The sequence below is a fragment of the Canis aureus genome, chromosome 21 (assembly GCF_053574225.1).
Source record: "Canis aureus isolate CA01 chromosome 21, VMU_Caureus_v.1.0, whole genome shotgun sequence".
Classification (NCBI taxonomy): domain Eukaryota; kingdom Metazoa; phylum Chordata; class Mammalia; order Carnivora; family Canidae; genus Canis; species Canis aureus.
The window spans coordinates 22,623,782-22,638,104 of record NC_135631.1 but is presented as its reverse complement, the minus strand read 5'-3'; the positions used below and the strand labels follow the sequence as shown (position 1 = coordinate 22,638,104).

Sequence of the window (14,323 nt, the reverse complement as noted above, 5' to 3'; positions counted from 1 at the left end):
CTCTCTTCCTCCATTTCTTTCTACCTCCATCACACAAAACACAGAGACACACTCCAGGTATACTTTGTATGTCCTGTCCTCAAGATGGCAATAGAAGACTTTGGTGAACGTATGAAAGACAAGAGATCTACAGTCTTAGCCATCTTTCATAACTTTCTAGTCCCCTCCACCAGATCTTCCCAAAATAATTTACTTCCTTTTTTTAATGAAAAAAATCACAACACACATTTCACTATGTATATCTAAAAGACAGTAACATTTAATAAACATACCACACTACCATTACATTAAAAAACACAATAATTTCATAATAGCAAAGATCTGGGTGATGTTCCTCATTTACAATTGTTTCATAATGTCAAATGTTTATTGATTCTAAAAAAAAAAATCCCAATAAATTCCACACATTATGACTAACTAGTTGATATGCCTTAAGTGCTTTTTTTAACGTATAGGTTCCCAGCCATCTTTTTCCTCTCCTTGGAATTTATTTATTAATGAAACTCAATAGTTTTCCAGTAGTATTTTCCATGGCTGAATTTCATGGAACAAATCTTTGCAGAGTAGTTTAATATCCACAAGACTCTGAAATTGGGCTGTATGCATGTTTATCTTTACACTTTTATGTCATCAAGTCATTTAAATATAAGATAAATGGCATTAGCTCATTCCCAGATGACTTTTCCCTGTTGTAAATATCCAGTTGAGACATTTTCTCTGCTTCTTAAGGGTGCGCACAACAAAAAGAAGAAACCCAGCCAGCCAGTCCTCCGCCCTGTGGGCCACTTCTTTCCTCCAAACGTCCATTAGAGGGCAACATTTGCTCTAAAATTAGATTTCCCCGACTACGTTTTAAATTGCATCGGATTTGTTTTTCGAATTTTTGACACGTTGAACCTCAATACCTACATTTGACCTCTTCAGTTCTAGCGGAGGTAGTCCCATCCTGTGTCCTCTGTGAACTTGATCTCTGCGGACTTTGCGTCTTTCGGGTCACTTCCATCCTCGACCCCGTTCCCACTTCTGACCATGAGGCGGCGATATTGCATAAAGACAGACCCGAAGAAAGGAGAAAAGAAGCCAGAGCGCTAAGGAGAAAAAAGAGTTGCACAGGGAAAGGGGCCATTAATGTCCGAAGGAGAGAGTCAAACCAGACATTTCTAGTTCGTACCCAACTCGCGGCCGGAGGTTGGAGCCGCACAAAGGAGCCATTCAGGAGCGCGGGGGGCTGACCTGGGGGCGACGCGTGCACAATCCCCTCCTGGACTTTGCGGTCGCCCCGCGGGGCGCAGGCGCGGTGGAGCCCGTGTGTGCTCCTGGCTGCAGGACGGCCGCGGCACGGAGAGGACCGGGCGTGCACCCGCTCCCACCGACCGCTCCTGGACACAGGCCCGGACCCAGGCTGACTTCCAACGGCGCTGCTCGGAGGTCAGCACCCATTCCACCCCGAGTCCCAAGGGGGCGCAGGGCTCGGCCCTGGGGACGCCACCGTCAGGAGGTGGCGCAGCCGGGGGTTCGAGCCCGGCCAGTGCCAGGGCCCATTTCTCACGTGCACACACTCTGGGACACTCGCACCCTCGCACCCCAAGGAGCCCCCTGACAGCCAGCAGCTCTGTACCCTTGTAACAGGGAGGCCCCCGACCCTTGTGAGCCTCGGATGCAAGTGAGGACCCTCTCCCCCGGAGTCACGTCCAGAAAACGGCCTTAGTTTCCCGTGGCGCGGAGGGAGGGGACCACAGACCCGGGGCCCTCCCAGTCATCAGGAACCTGGACGGCAACGTAAGGAAAACCAGACCGTTTCGCGAGAAGCAAGAAAGGCGTCTCTCCTCCCCCCGCCCCCCTAAACACAAATGGAGTTTCATCTCGGGAAACGGGAGAGGCCTGCCAGAAAGTCCGGGCGAGAGGTGGGGTGCCTGGCTCGTGCACCCGCGCCCCAGTCGGCTGTGCTCCCCACGCCCACCCCCGGGCCCACAGCGCCGCGCCAGCCTCGGTGGGGCTCGGCTGCGGAGGGCTCGATGGGGGCTGCGCGGCGGGCGGGGGCAGCGCGCACCGGCCTCTCCTTTCCATTTCTCTTTAAACCGTCAGCTCCCGCGCCTAAGGCCCGACCCCTCCGCTCCGGGTCTCGGCTGCCGCCTCCCGGGGCGCGGGGTGGCTCGCAGGCCCGCGGGCCCCGCCCCCTCCATCCCCTCCATCCCCTCCATCCCCTCCATCCCCGCCGCTCCCGCGACCCGCGGCCTCCAGCCCCGCCTCCTCCGCCGCGGGGTTCCACCCGCAGCCCCGCGAAATCTGCATAGTGACCGCCCCCCGGGGAGCTCATTGGTGCAGCGTCTGCCCGTCGCGGCCGGTGATTGGTGGGCCGGCCCGGGTCATTTGCATGCCGGCGGCGGCCGGGGTACCCAGCGGCGCGGGCGGCCGGCGCCGAGCAGAAGTTTGCAGAGCGCTTTCTCGCCGGCTGGTCCCGGACTCGCGCGCCGCCGCCGCCGCCGCCGCCGCCGCCGCCTCCTCCTCCTCCTCCTTCTCCTCCTTCTCCACCTCCTCCTCCTCCTCCTCCCCCCGCCGCCGCCCTGTTCGCTCGGGATCCCTTCCCCGCGGAGGACGGACGCTCCGCTGGCGGGAGGCTGCAGTGGACGCGCCGCGGGGCCGAGCGGGCGCGGCGGGGGCCGTTGCGCTGACAGCTGCGCGGGGGCCCCGGCCGCCCCGGCCGCCCCGGCCGCCCCGGCCGCCCCGAGGCTCGCGCACCTTCCCGCGGCCCGCGGGCGCGCCATGTGGCCGCCGAGAGGAAGGAGGGCGCCCCGGAGAGCCTAGAGCCCGTTCCTGCCCGCTGGGGAGGGGAGCATGGAGTCGTGAGCGCCCCTCGCTCGGCGAGGCCGCGGCCGGCGCGCTCCCCATGGCCGGGACGTACAGCTCCACCCTGAAGACGCTGGAGGACTTGACCTTGGACTCCGGGTATGGGGCCGGGGACTCGTGCCGCTCCCTCAGCCTGTCGTCGTCCAAGTCCAACTCGCAGGCGCTCACCTCTTCGGCGCAGCAGCACCGCGGGGCGGCCTGGTGGTGCTACTCCGGCTCCATGAACAGCCGCCACAACAGCTGGGACACGGTGAACACGGTGCTGCCCGAGGACCCCGAGGTGGCCGACCTCTTCTCGCGCTGCCCGCGCCTCCCCGAGCTGGAGGAGTTCCCCTGGACCGAGGGGGACGTGGCCCGGGTGCTGCGCAAAGGCGCGGGCGGCCGGCGGCTGCCGCCCTTCTCCGCCGAGGCTGCGCGGCGCCTGGCCGGGCTGCTCCGCAGGGCGCTCATCCGCGTGGCCCGCGAGGCGCAGCGCCTGAGCGTGCTGCACGCCAAGTGCACCCGCTTCGAGGTGCAGAGCGCCGTGCGCCTGGTGCACAGCTGGGCGCTGGCCGAGAGCTGCGCGCTGGCGGCCGTCAAGGCGCTGTCCCTGTACAGCATGAGCGCGGGCGACGGGCTGCGCCGCGGCAAGTCCGCGCGCTGCGGCCTCACCTTCTCCGTGGGCCGCTTCTTCCGTTGGATGGTGGACACCCGCATCTCCGTGCGCATCCACGAGTACGCGGCCATCTCGCTCACCGCCTGCATGGAGAACCTGGTGGAGGAGATCCGGGCCCGGGTGCTGGCCAGCCAGAGCCCCGACGGGGGAGGCGGAGGCGGAGGGGGAGGGGGAGGGCCCGGGGAGGTGTCCGCCGAGGCCCTGGAGATGGTCATCAACAACGACGCCGAGCTCTGGGGCGTCCTGCAGCCCTACGAACATCTCATCTGCGGCAAGAACGCCAACGGTAAGCGTGCGGGCCTCGGCGGTGGACGGTGGACGGTGGACGGACGGGAGAGGGACATCCCCCTCCCTGGGCTGCCCCACCGGGCGCATTTCCTAGGGCGAACGACGCTGGGGGGTGTGCCAGGACCTGGGAGAGAGAAGACGTTTGTTCTCAGGGTGGAGTCCATGACATGGTTCTGGCCCGAGATAGTTCTTCTGGCGACTGGCTTTTGGAGGATAAAGCTGACATCCTGTTCCTCGTGGCGTTGTCACTGCCTGGGTGCTCTTCCCTGATTGAGGCTCTTGACCAAGCCATTCCTGAACCCCTCCTGCCTTGCTCTTTGCCTTGCTGGACTGCGTGTCTCGCGTGGTCTTTCCCCAACAGCGGAGCAGATGGACTGTGGCTCTGATCCTAGATCTCTCCAGCCCAATAGCAGCAGCCAGAGGGTCCACCCAGGCAGTAGGATGGGAAGAAGGGGGCAGGAAAGCCAGGATCAGGTGCAGCTGCCTTGGGCTTTGCTGGGTTGAAGGATGTACACTTCAGGCCTTCTCCTGGAAGGCGGAGAAGTTCTGGTGGGTTCTTAACTGCCTGTGCTCAGGCCAGTGGAAGCTGGTGACTCCTGAATCCCCTTTCCAGAAAGAGAACCACATACGGACTCCCAGGGGCCTGAACTTCTTAAGCTGTCACCAGTCAAGTGAGCAATTGATTAAAGCCCCATGTGTTGTATTAAATGCACAATCTTATGGGCTTTCCTGAAAGAAAAGATGACCCAGTAAACTGGCAAGTGGGGAAGAGGTGTGGGGGATAGGAAACTGCATGATGTGCATTCTGAGAAGGGAACCACACTGAGTACTTAGTTGCATTTTTCTGAAGGAGGACAGGGCTTCAGTGCAAAGGGTGGAAGGGAAGCACTTGACCTTCTCCCTGGTAAGGTTAGGGTGTGACATACGTTTAACAGCAAACTGCCTACCAGACTCCAATTTCAGAAGTCAGCAAACCATAAATTATTTAGAATGGTACTATGGCGAGGCATCCTTGCAATCTGATTGGAAGGCCATTTTGGGAACAGCCTTCAGTGGCAAGCAAGTAGTCCGCGGACGAGGCCAGGTGGGTACTGAAAAGGGAGTCAAATGTAAATGTGGTTTGACATCAAGTAGCTAAAATTTTAAATGAGCACTTAACAGTATGTCAGTTGCTGTTCTTAGCATTTCATGTGTTAACCCAGGAAATCCCAGCAACCCAATAAGTTAGGTACCCTATAGTCTTATTCTCATTATACTGCTGGGGAAACCAAGGTACACGCCAGTTAAGCAATTTACCCAAAATTACACAGATATTAAGTGACAAAGCTGGAATTTGAGGCGAGGTAGGCTCCAGAGTTCAAGCTTTTAGCCATCAGAGGGGGAGGAAAACAGCTTCGTTTTTATCAGCACAGTTTCCAGGGACAGCAGCTGACATCTCAGGCCTCATTTTGAAGATAATCTGTATGTAGCAGCATGGCTTTTGCTTAGCCCTTCCTTGGTTTTGGTTTTAATTCTGGCACCACCAGAGGAGATGCCTGGCGTGGAAGAGCGTTTGCCTTTTAATTTTCCTCCTCTTAGATCAGAGTTGAGGTCAGCCCGGAGTCTGTGTTGATGATGTCACAGCTGATAATTGTGCTTTGCGTCCTGGGTTTGTGGTATCAACACCGGGAACATGAGCTCCAGGAGAAGAAGTGGGGGGCAGGGGGGTTTCCACCCACTGTCCTAGCCCGGGGGAGAGTCCTGTACTTTGGGCTGAGGGGGAGGCCCAGACTGAGCTCAAAGAAGTCAACCCGCTAGGAGAAAAGACTGACGCCCCAAGCCTGTAAACCAGACTAGAACAAAAATGGAACAGTAGGTGCCAGACCGAACCAAAAATGCCCTTCGTGCACAGCTGGTGCCCAGCAGGTTGAGGAACTTCTCAGTTTTTCCAACTGCAAATTGAAGCTAGAAGGAACAGCTGCCTCTCCAGGGTCCCCTGAAAATGTAGGTAGAGTAGCCAGAAATTGCTAGAACACAGGTGTCTTCCACTGAAGGGCTTATCCCAAAGCGCCATTTCTTGGCTAGGGTCATCACTCCTTGGGATTTTCTTTACAGGATGAGGTTTTGACCCCATAACCGACCTTCCTCCCCCACTCCAAACAATCCTTCTCAAGCCTTGGTAGTCAAGACAGCAGGACTCCATGCGACTGAGAGCAAAGCTCCCTGGATGTTGGGAGCAAGAGTCGCCCTCTGTGCATCCCCTGGTCTCCTGGGGAGTCTCTTGCAGGCCAGGTGACCATTGGCTTCCACTTAGTAATACGGATGCTCATTTTTTATACATGAGATCCTGGGGGTGGCCTCAGTAAACAATAACCGGGCTGATTTATGAAGTCTGTTTAGATGAGCTAAAATGAATGTGTAGTAGAGGAGCAATGAATTACTTATGCCTGAAAGCTGACCTCAGAGGGAAGCAGAAATTGCTCAGGGGAGGAATGGGAGATCCAAGCCCTTTGTCACACTGAAGCCCCATGGCCGGCCAGGTGACCGTTTACACAGCTGAAGACCAAGGGAGAAATGGCTACACCCGGGAGGAGGGTGCCGGTTCGTGTTCTCGTCCTGCTGGTCTTCCCTTTCAATTATATCTTTATTGCTGTTGCGCCTGCTAATTATACAGCATGGGCACATGCATTTGACTCAGCTATATGGGGCTCTTAAACTTTTAATGTCTTCCAACCGGGAATTCAAGGGCTCTAATCCATCCATTCCTGGCCATTACTCAGAGTGCTGGGCAAATATGGTTTTGCTCAGCCCAAGATGGATGATAAAAGTTGTGCAGTGTTTATACAACATGATCTCAGCTTCATAGAGCAACAGGAGCTATAGATCACTTGCTCATTTGGTATTGATGTCCGTCCGTGTTCCCAGGGCAGTGTCATTAAGTGATGATACTTCCGCGGCTTCCTTATGGGAGCTGGAGAAACCACTTTAAGAGGATAGTATTTATAAGCATGGACTTGGCAGAAAATAGAAACTTCTCTCATTCACTGCCCGCTTCCTCCCTGCCCACTCTTTCCTATCTCTATGTAGAAGTTTGATAACTGAGACTCACTCCTGGGTTTCTTCTTGGCTGTCTTTGTCTTAGAAGCTTTCATGAGGGTTCAAAGCATTTGAGAAAATCCTCTTCAATTCCCAGGATTGTGTGTGAGGTGATAGGCTTCTGCTGAGAATATTCTTACTTCAAAGCAGTAACCAGGAAGTGCGCAAGGGTAGCTGGATCACAGCGGTAAGGGGTGCAAAGTCCCAGTGAGGGTTTGGAGCTCACCTCTGCTGTTCAGACGAGTGACCTGGGGCATATTTCTTAGCCATTGTCATCTGGAAAATGGGTGGTAATGACAGCACATACCTCATAAGGTTGGCATGAGGATTGGGTGAGATCATAGATTTAAAGACCTTAGCCGATAGTAAATGATAGCAGTTCATTCAACAAATATTTACTGAGCACTCACCCTGTGCCCATCACTGCTAAAAGTGCTGTGGATGAGTGGGGGGAGGGTCCTCCTCCCATGAAGCTTATAAACCAGTGACAAATAGGAATTTACCCTTAATATTAAATGTTATTTAAAAGAAAAACAAACAAGGTAATGGGATAGTGTGGCTAGAGCTGATCTAAATGCCAGCCAGGGAGGGCCTCTCTGGTGACTCACAAGCAATAGGCAGTGTAGCAATACCACTGCCATCGAAGACTCTAGCAAAACATAGTGGCTGAGGGCTTTTCTGAATTATTCAGTTTTCTGTCATCTGAAGCAAGTGCCAACAGTCTCACTCACAGCCAAGAAATAAAAGGGCTGCATCTACAGCGGAGACGAGCTGTTCTCCCAGCTGTAGGACGCAGTTAGCAGGAGACCATCAGGAGGTTTCCCTGACGTCATCAACGAAGGGGCAAGGGTTAATTGAGCCGCTGGTTGCTATGTAATCAGTTTCCACACCTGGTTAGTCTGAGGGGGGAGGGCAGCTTCTCTTGGGCTATTTTATTGAAGCCAAGGGAGCTGGTAACACTGAAACAAAGCAAGCTTTGGAAATGAAAACTTATTTTTTTTCACCCCCTTGCATGCCTGAGAAATGCAACCCCAGCCCCAAGTAGTTAGAGGAACAAGGTGGGGTTGTTCTGCTTTTTCCAGAAGGCTTTACCTGACTCCTCCACCCCCCCACCCCCGCCTCTCCGCGATGTTCCTGCAGCACCCAGAGCATTTGCTCTGTAGCATTTCCTGCTTTTGGGTCTGTGTCTCCCACCCAACTGTGAGCTCGTTGTTACCCCCCTCGTGCCTCACCCGGTGTCTGGTGCATAGTACTTGTCAGGCGAATAACTGATTACACCACGGAAGAACCTTCCCCCTTTTATAACGAGGCAGGGAACTCCAAGTTCTTGATGAATAGAGGCAGCGTTGTGGGGGTTTCCAAGTCTTAGGCACATCATTCAGCCTTTGATACCCTCGTTTCTCGCAAAGTTCCCGAGGCCAGCTGTGATTCATGGATGTAAATGGAGGGGTTTCAAAGGTAAATAGGGGGTTCCTTCAGGGTGCAGTACCCGAAGTGTGACTTAGTCACAGCAAAAGTCTGCTGGGCAGCAAATGAGTCTACAGGAGGGCTGAGTTGAGAGACCGAGGCAGCCGGTTCCCCTAAGAACAGCACCACGACCCGCCCCTTGCCCGCAGCTACCCCAGAGGGCTATCTTGGTTGATGACTCTTGCTCAGAGGAGGTTCCACCCCCCTGCTTCCAACCTGAGAAGGAACCGAGGCAGTTGACTGCCGAGACGCTCCTGGGATCCACGAGTGCCACCTAAGTTCCAAGACAAGCCAGGGACACCCCGCTCATAATCCTCAGGTTGTCCGAATCCGGCCCTGCCAGGCAGGACGGTGGGTGGACGCTTTGGCCTGTTTCCGCACTTCGACACTTTGTGCAGCACCTTAAACAGTTTTTCACCCGTGACCCGGTAAGGGGACCCATCAAAATCCATTAAACAGGATGCCCTTTCCCGAATTGACAGTGAGGTCACAGCCGTGCCAGGACCAAGCCCCGTAGTGCTCAAGCCTTTAGGCCTGTGCTTCTCCAGTGAAGACCCACAGGGCACCTGGGTGGCTCAGTGGCTGAGCATCTGCCTTCAGCTTAGGGCATGGTCTCGGGATCGAGTCCGGCATGAGGCTCCCCCAGGGAGCCTGCTTCTCCCTCTGCTTGTGTCTCTGCCTCTCTCTCTCTCTGTGTGTCTCTCATGAATAAGTAAATAAAATCTTTAAAAAAAAAAAACACACACACACAAAAAAAAAACAACCCAGGCACGGCTCTTCCTCCACAGGAGTCTGTGTTACTTTGCTTAAATGCCCTGGCCGGCTGGTGCTGTCTGTCTGGAGGAGCCTCGACCGCTGCTCCTGGGGGGGTGCAGGGGCTCGCCTGCCCGGGGAGGGCCTTACAAGTGTCAGCTGCTTGGTGATCAGTGAGCCCAGCTGAGTGGAAAAGCTGCGGCCTCCACTGGCCAACTCTTACAGGGAGTGAGTCAGTTCAGGGGAGGAGGAAGCACAGTAGGAAAAGTACCCCGAGGGCGCCTGTGTTTAGGCCACTGCCCTCTGGGAGCTCAGCGCACTGGCTCTGCAGTTGGCAGAAAAGCCTTCACCATCTCAGGCTCTGCTAGGGCGCTGCCTCCACAGGGCGAAGGCTGGGTGCTGGATGCCCGGGGAGAGATGTGGCCCCTTAGCAAGCGCCCAAGTGCGTTGGTTTTGGAGTCTGAGTTGGGCTCCAGGTTGCTTTGCCTCAAGTAAGTCGCTCCAAGTTTCTGTCGATCTTCTGTAAAATGAGGGCCTGGCTCCCCTGCGTGGGGCGGTGCACCCGGTGTGTGGTCGGTGCTCCAGGCCGGGTGACCTCGGCGGCACCCTCGCTTGGGAGCTGTGAGACCCTGGGCGGGTTAGCTTCTGTGCCTTAGTCTCTTTCTCTAGAACAGGATCTCAACCCTCGCCACTGTTGACATTTGGGACCGGATGGTTTCTGTTGGGGGAGCAGTCGTGGGCGGCGGGAGGTTCCTCTACCCACTAGATGCCAGTAGCATCCCCCATGCCCCGTGCTGCCGGCTGTGACAATGAGAAACGTCTCCAGAACTGGCCAGATGTCCCGTGGGGTTGGGGGGGTGGGGTGCGAAATCACCGCTGATTGAGAAATGCTGCTCTGTAATAGGACTGGAAAGAGCACCCGACTCACAGGATGAGTATGAGGATTTAATAAAAGCCTCTGCAAGGAACTTTGTACTCTGCCTGGCACATCAAATATTAATTCTAATTATCGCTGTAGTTTTGCAGACTCGTGTCGAACGTGCTGGTCTTATTTGTTTTTGTCGTGGTGGGAGGCTGTAGCACAGGGGAGGACCGTGACCCAGATCGCAGGGTGACGAGCGTTCATCACAAGGCTTTCCTTGGTGACTAACAGGTAGAAGGAAGTTGTGGAATCGTGAGAAAGCACCCTGGCGGCCTGCTCGGTCATGTGGCTCGACGGTCCCCTGGGTGAAGCCGGCTGGCCGCTAGCCCGCTGCCCGAGCCCATGCACAAATGACCGCGGCGGTGCCAGCCCGCAGCTCGGGCCCCGGGGAGCACTTCTGCGGAGGCTGGGCTGCGCATGTCGCGGCTGCCAAGTCCCCAGCCACAGGACAGCAGGTGTTTTGTGTTTTGCTGGCCTGTCACGTAAACATACTTTGTGGTCTTCTTGCTTGTTTTAGAAGAGGCCTAAATGGTTTTGCAGCTTTGGCGGCACGTTTGGAGCCGCACGCCAAACCGGGAGGAGCAGCTTAAGGAGCACAGCCCGAGGAAGCCCGGGACCCGGCTGCTTCCCGAGAGCCAGCTACGGGCGAGGCGGACAGATCGGAGGAGGACAGGCGCTGATGCTGCCCGTCAGGGAGCGGAGAATCCAGCAGGGAAAGCAGAGCGCACAGCGGATCCCCACAAGGAGGTCTGGGGTCGCTGCCCTGGGCCTGCGAGGACGGCCTCCACCTGCCGCGGGCCACTGCCCTGCGTGGCTCTTGGGCGCTGTCCCACTTGGGAGCTTCCCACTCCCAAGCCCTCCTGCAAGGTGGATGCAATGTCTCCCCTACAGATGGGGACCTGGGGGCTTTTGGTGACTTGAGAGCACCAAGTGGGGAGAGAGAGGAGGCCTGGCTGGCTGGCAGGGACACAGGGCTGCTTCCTAGAGGATGTGGCATTGGGGCCAGTGGGATTTGGGCAGGCCAAGCCGTGACAGGGACGGCGAGGCAGTGCGGGGAGCACGCAGGCTTCCAGACAGGGAGAATGATGTGCGCAAAGACCTGGAACCCAAGAGAACGGCAGGCAACCCTGTTTGGCCAGAAGGTTCAGGCACATAACAGGGAGAGCAGAGCAGATAACACAGTGAAAAGGACAACTTTCCCACATCTTTCATCCAGATGTTCAGAAGCCTGCCAGCGTGCAGGAAGAGCGCTTTCCAATACTCATTTTTATAATTCAGAAATCGAGTGTGTCTGCTCCCCAGTGCATCCTAACCACAGCCCCAGACCTCCCATTACCCCTCCAGCTGATTGAAAGCTTGGCCTCAGTGATGCCCCCATCCGTTGTCCCAGCAGCACAAGGAACCAGAGACGACTAACCTAGCAGACTTGGGTTGAGAGGGCGTGGAGAACAAGGCTTCACTCAGCCCCACTTCTCCCATTTGACTTGGCTTCGGACTCGGCCTTTCTTCCCAGGGCCCTGAACAGAGCATTTCAGGCCAAAGCGATCCCAGTACCAAACGGAGGTCAGGGCTGATGGGCTTGTTCCATGTGGCCGTTGGATTAACTCTTGCCAAAGCAGGAGTCTAAACCCTGGAGGTGGAGAGGGCCCATAACACAGGATAAGATAATAGGGTTCCAGAACTTTCTTCGTTTATGAGTCTGACTTGCTAGGTTCAATTTCTAGTTTAGAGTTGATCATTTTGGAAAGTAGCAGTAGGTCGGTTCTCAGAGAGGTTCAGTCACTTGCCAGTTCTCGGGGAAGGTGTTTCCAGAGCGTTGATAAAGATTTCAGTCTTGTTAAATGTCTGATCTTGTGGAACCACCCGATCCACCATCTGGATTGGACTCCCTGGAGTCCAGCTGAACTCCAGTGACAGTAATAAAATGTGATAGGTCATTAATGGCCTAGCTAATAACTCCACTGTTAGTCCTTTTCCTGACCCCAGTGGAGGATTATTATCACTTGAAAAAGATCATGAATGAAATATATACACACACACACACACACACACAGTCATTTGTGTTTAATGATTTGGAGTCCATTTTTTTCCAGAAGTGAGGAGGGTGGGGGTGGGTTCAGGTCCATGATGGAAAAATTAAATAGGGAAACTCAACTTGGAAGCACCAGGTAGACAACATTAGGGCAGGAAGGGATTAAATTGGACCCCAGAGAGGGCAAAACAAGCCTTTCAGTGCATGGAAACCATCCCTACAACTGAGGCCAAGCTTTTGTTAAAAATTAAAAAAAAAATTTTTTTTAGCCTGTGTCTTTTAAATTATGAAAATTGGCACTTTCTGTGAGGAGAGCTGTTAATAAACACAAGCTGAAGCTCATGCACCGAGCAAGTATCTCATGTACAAGCGTCTAGGACCGTCCAGTTTGGAGAACAGAGGGTTTGGATCCAGAAGATTCTGTGTTGGGAGTGCGGCCCCTCCATGACCTGGAGTGAATCACTGTCTTCTTGGCTCTCCTGTTGCTTTATCTGTGGTGTGAAAAGGTCAGGCTACATTCTCCATGGGCCCTTCTGTCTCTGATAATGTTTCTAGACCCCACAAGGACACTGTGAAATCATTTTCCTAAGGTCAGGCCCCGTGATTAGTATCCTTGGGAAAGAAACAGCCCGGGATGGAGCTGGACGTGCTCTCTGAAGACCTGGCTGGGTAGCAGGACTAAACAACCATCCTTTTCCATATTGGGATTAACTGCAATTACTGTATTAGAGATCTCCCCCGCTCCCCCCCGCCCCCCCCATATCAGAAGGATAAGTTCTGTCTCCTTCTGCCGACCCAGCACTTCAGTGCTCAACAGCTGTGTCCAGACCCTGGCAGGCCAGCACAGTGCTGAGATCGGCTCCGAGGTGACCTCATGCAGCCAGTGTTTGAAGCCCGCCCACCCAGACTTGGGTATTTATAGTAGGGGAGCAGCTAGGAAAAAAAAAATTAAATACGCTACACCCGTCTTTATACTATGTGGGACAGAGACAGGCATTGTGAGGAATTTAGAAAGCAGGGCTGTATAATCCAGCAAGATATTTTTAAATGCTGTTTGTTGCAGTTGGCAGGGCCGGCTTTTCAAAGAGGAGGGAAAGTAAGAGTAAGTGGGGATGACAGGCCGCCAGGAACTCCAAGCAGTGAGACGTGGAGCTCGGCAGTCCAAGGTGTACGGGTTCTGAACCCCAGGTTGTCCCACAACCACAGAGTTTGTGGTTTGGGGGTTTGGGAAGGTCACCTTGAGAGGCTCTGTGAATGGGGCAGCCTACCATCCCTCTTCCCCACCAGCCCGTCCACTGGACAAAATCCCCAAGTCGAAAATGAATAAAATGTTCTGAAGACGGCAGCACATACAGCCAGAAAAAGTTGCTTCTGTGGAAACCAGGGGCCTGGTGCTGCTTCTTTAACACCTCTCAGCAGCCGGGTAGATCAAGTTGTACACGAGCACACACTTTGGAAGCAAGTTGCTCGCAGCTGTTCTTCTGGATGGACTCCTCCCGGGACGAGCCGGGCAGGCCAGAATTATGCTGGGACCCAATTCAGTAGCAGGTGACTGCGCTCCAGGGGAGACCTACCTCTGAAAAGGCATCACAGTGAGCCCCACCCATCTAGTGACCAAGAGTTGAGATTGGGGTACATCCACTTGTTCATCCAACACATATTTAGTTACGACTTACCGCGTGCGTACTGGGCACTATTACAGGTTTGGTGATTGAGCAAATGAACCTGAGGGGCCTGGAGGGTGGGGTGGGAGGGTGTAGTCCTGGTGCAGAACGAGGAAGAGTGAGGCCTGCTGGAAGCATCACAGTGAGGCCAGCCAGGCTGGAGCAGACCGATCCGGGCAGGGGAAACAGCAAGTTCCTGGTGGGTGCCAGGAAGCCAGCCTGGCTGGGGTGGGACGAGTGTGGGGGAGCTGCGGTTGGAGAGCATGGAGAGGGGTGATCACCCAGGTAGGGCCTTGTAGGCCGTTGTGTGGTGCTCCGACTTTTAGCTGAGAGTCTGCTGGGAGCCACTGGAGGGACTTACAGAGATGACATGATCGGATTTGTATTTTCATGAGGTCACCCCCTCTGCTGTGTCGGAAAGGGACCGCGGCATCAAGTACGGAATGGAAGCAGCGTGCCACTGGGAGGCTTTTGCAGGAAATCCAGGCGAGGGAGGATGGCGGCCTGGATTGGGTGTCAGTGGGGAGGTTAGGGGGGTATTTTGAAGTGAGAGCCAATGTGTTGTGTCAACAGCTTGGATGTATGAGATGTGAGAGAGGAATCAATATGACACCAAGGTT

At 54.9% G+C, this 14,323-nt stretch overlaps 1 protein-coding gene and 1 long non-coding RNA gene across 3 annotated transcripts in view; one reads left to right on the top strand and one right to left on the bottom strand.

Moving 5' to 3' along the window:
* Nucleotides 1–237: 237 nt before the first annotated feature.
* Nucleotides 238–2,216, bottom strand: LOC144292760 (uncharacterized). The gene is made up of 2 exons (XR_013360097.1): nucleotides 1,234–2,216; nucleotides 238–1,088 (listed from the first exon to the last, which is right to left on the bottom strand). It is a non-coding gene; the product is annotated as an uncharacterized LOC144292760 (long non-coding RNA).
* A 501-nt stretch (nucleotides 2,217–2,717) lies between these two features.
* Nucleotides 2,718–14,323, top strand: part of ABTB2 (ankyrin repeat and BTB domain containing 2) — a 165,652-nt gene continuing 154,046 nt past the window's right edge. The window contains exon 1 of one of the 2 annotated variants that reach the window (XM_077863554.1): nucleotides 2,718–3,788. In XM_077863554.1, coding sequence (XP_077719680.1) covers nucleotides 2,888–3,788 — 901 coding nt within the window. In that variant the 5' untranslated portion in view covers nucleotides 2,718–2,887. The remainder of the gene's footprint in view (nucleotides 3,789–14,323) is intronic. The other variant, XM_077863553.1, reaches the window with a different exon arrangement.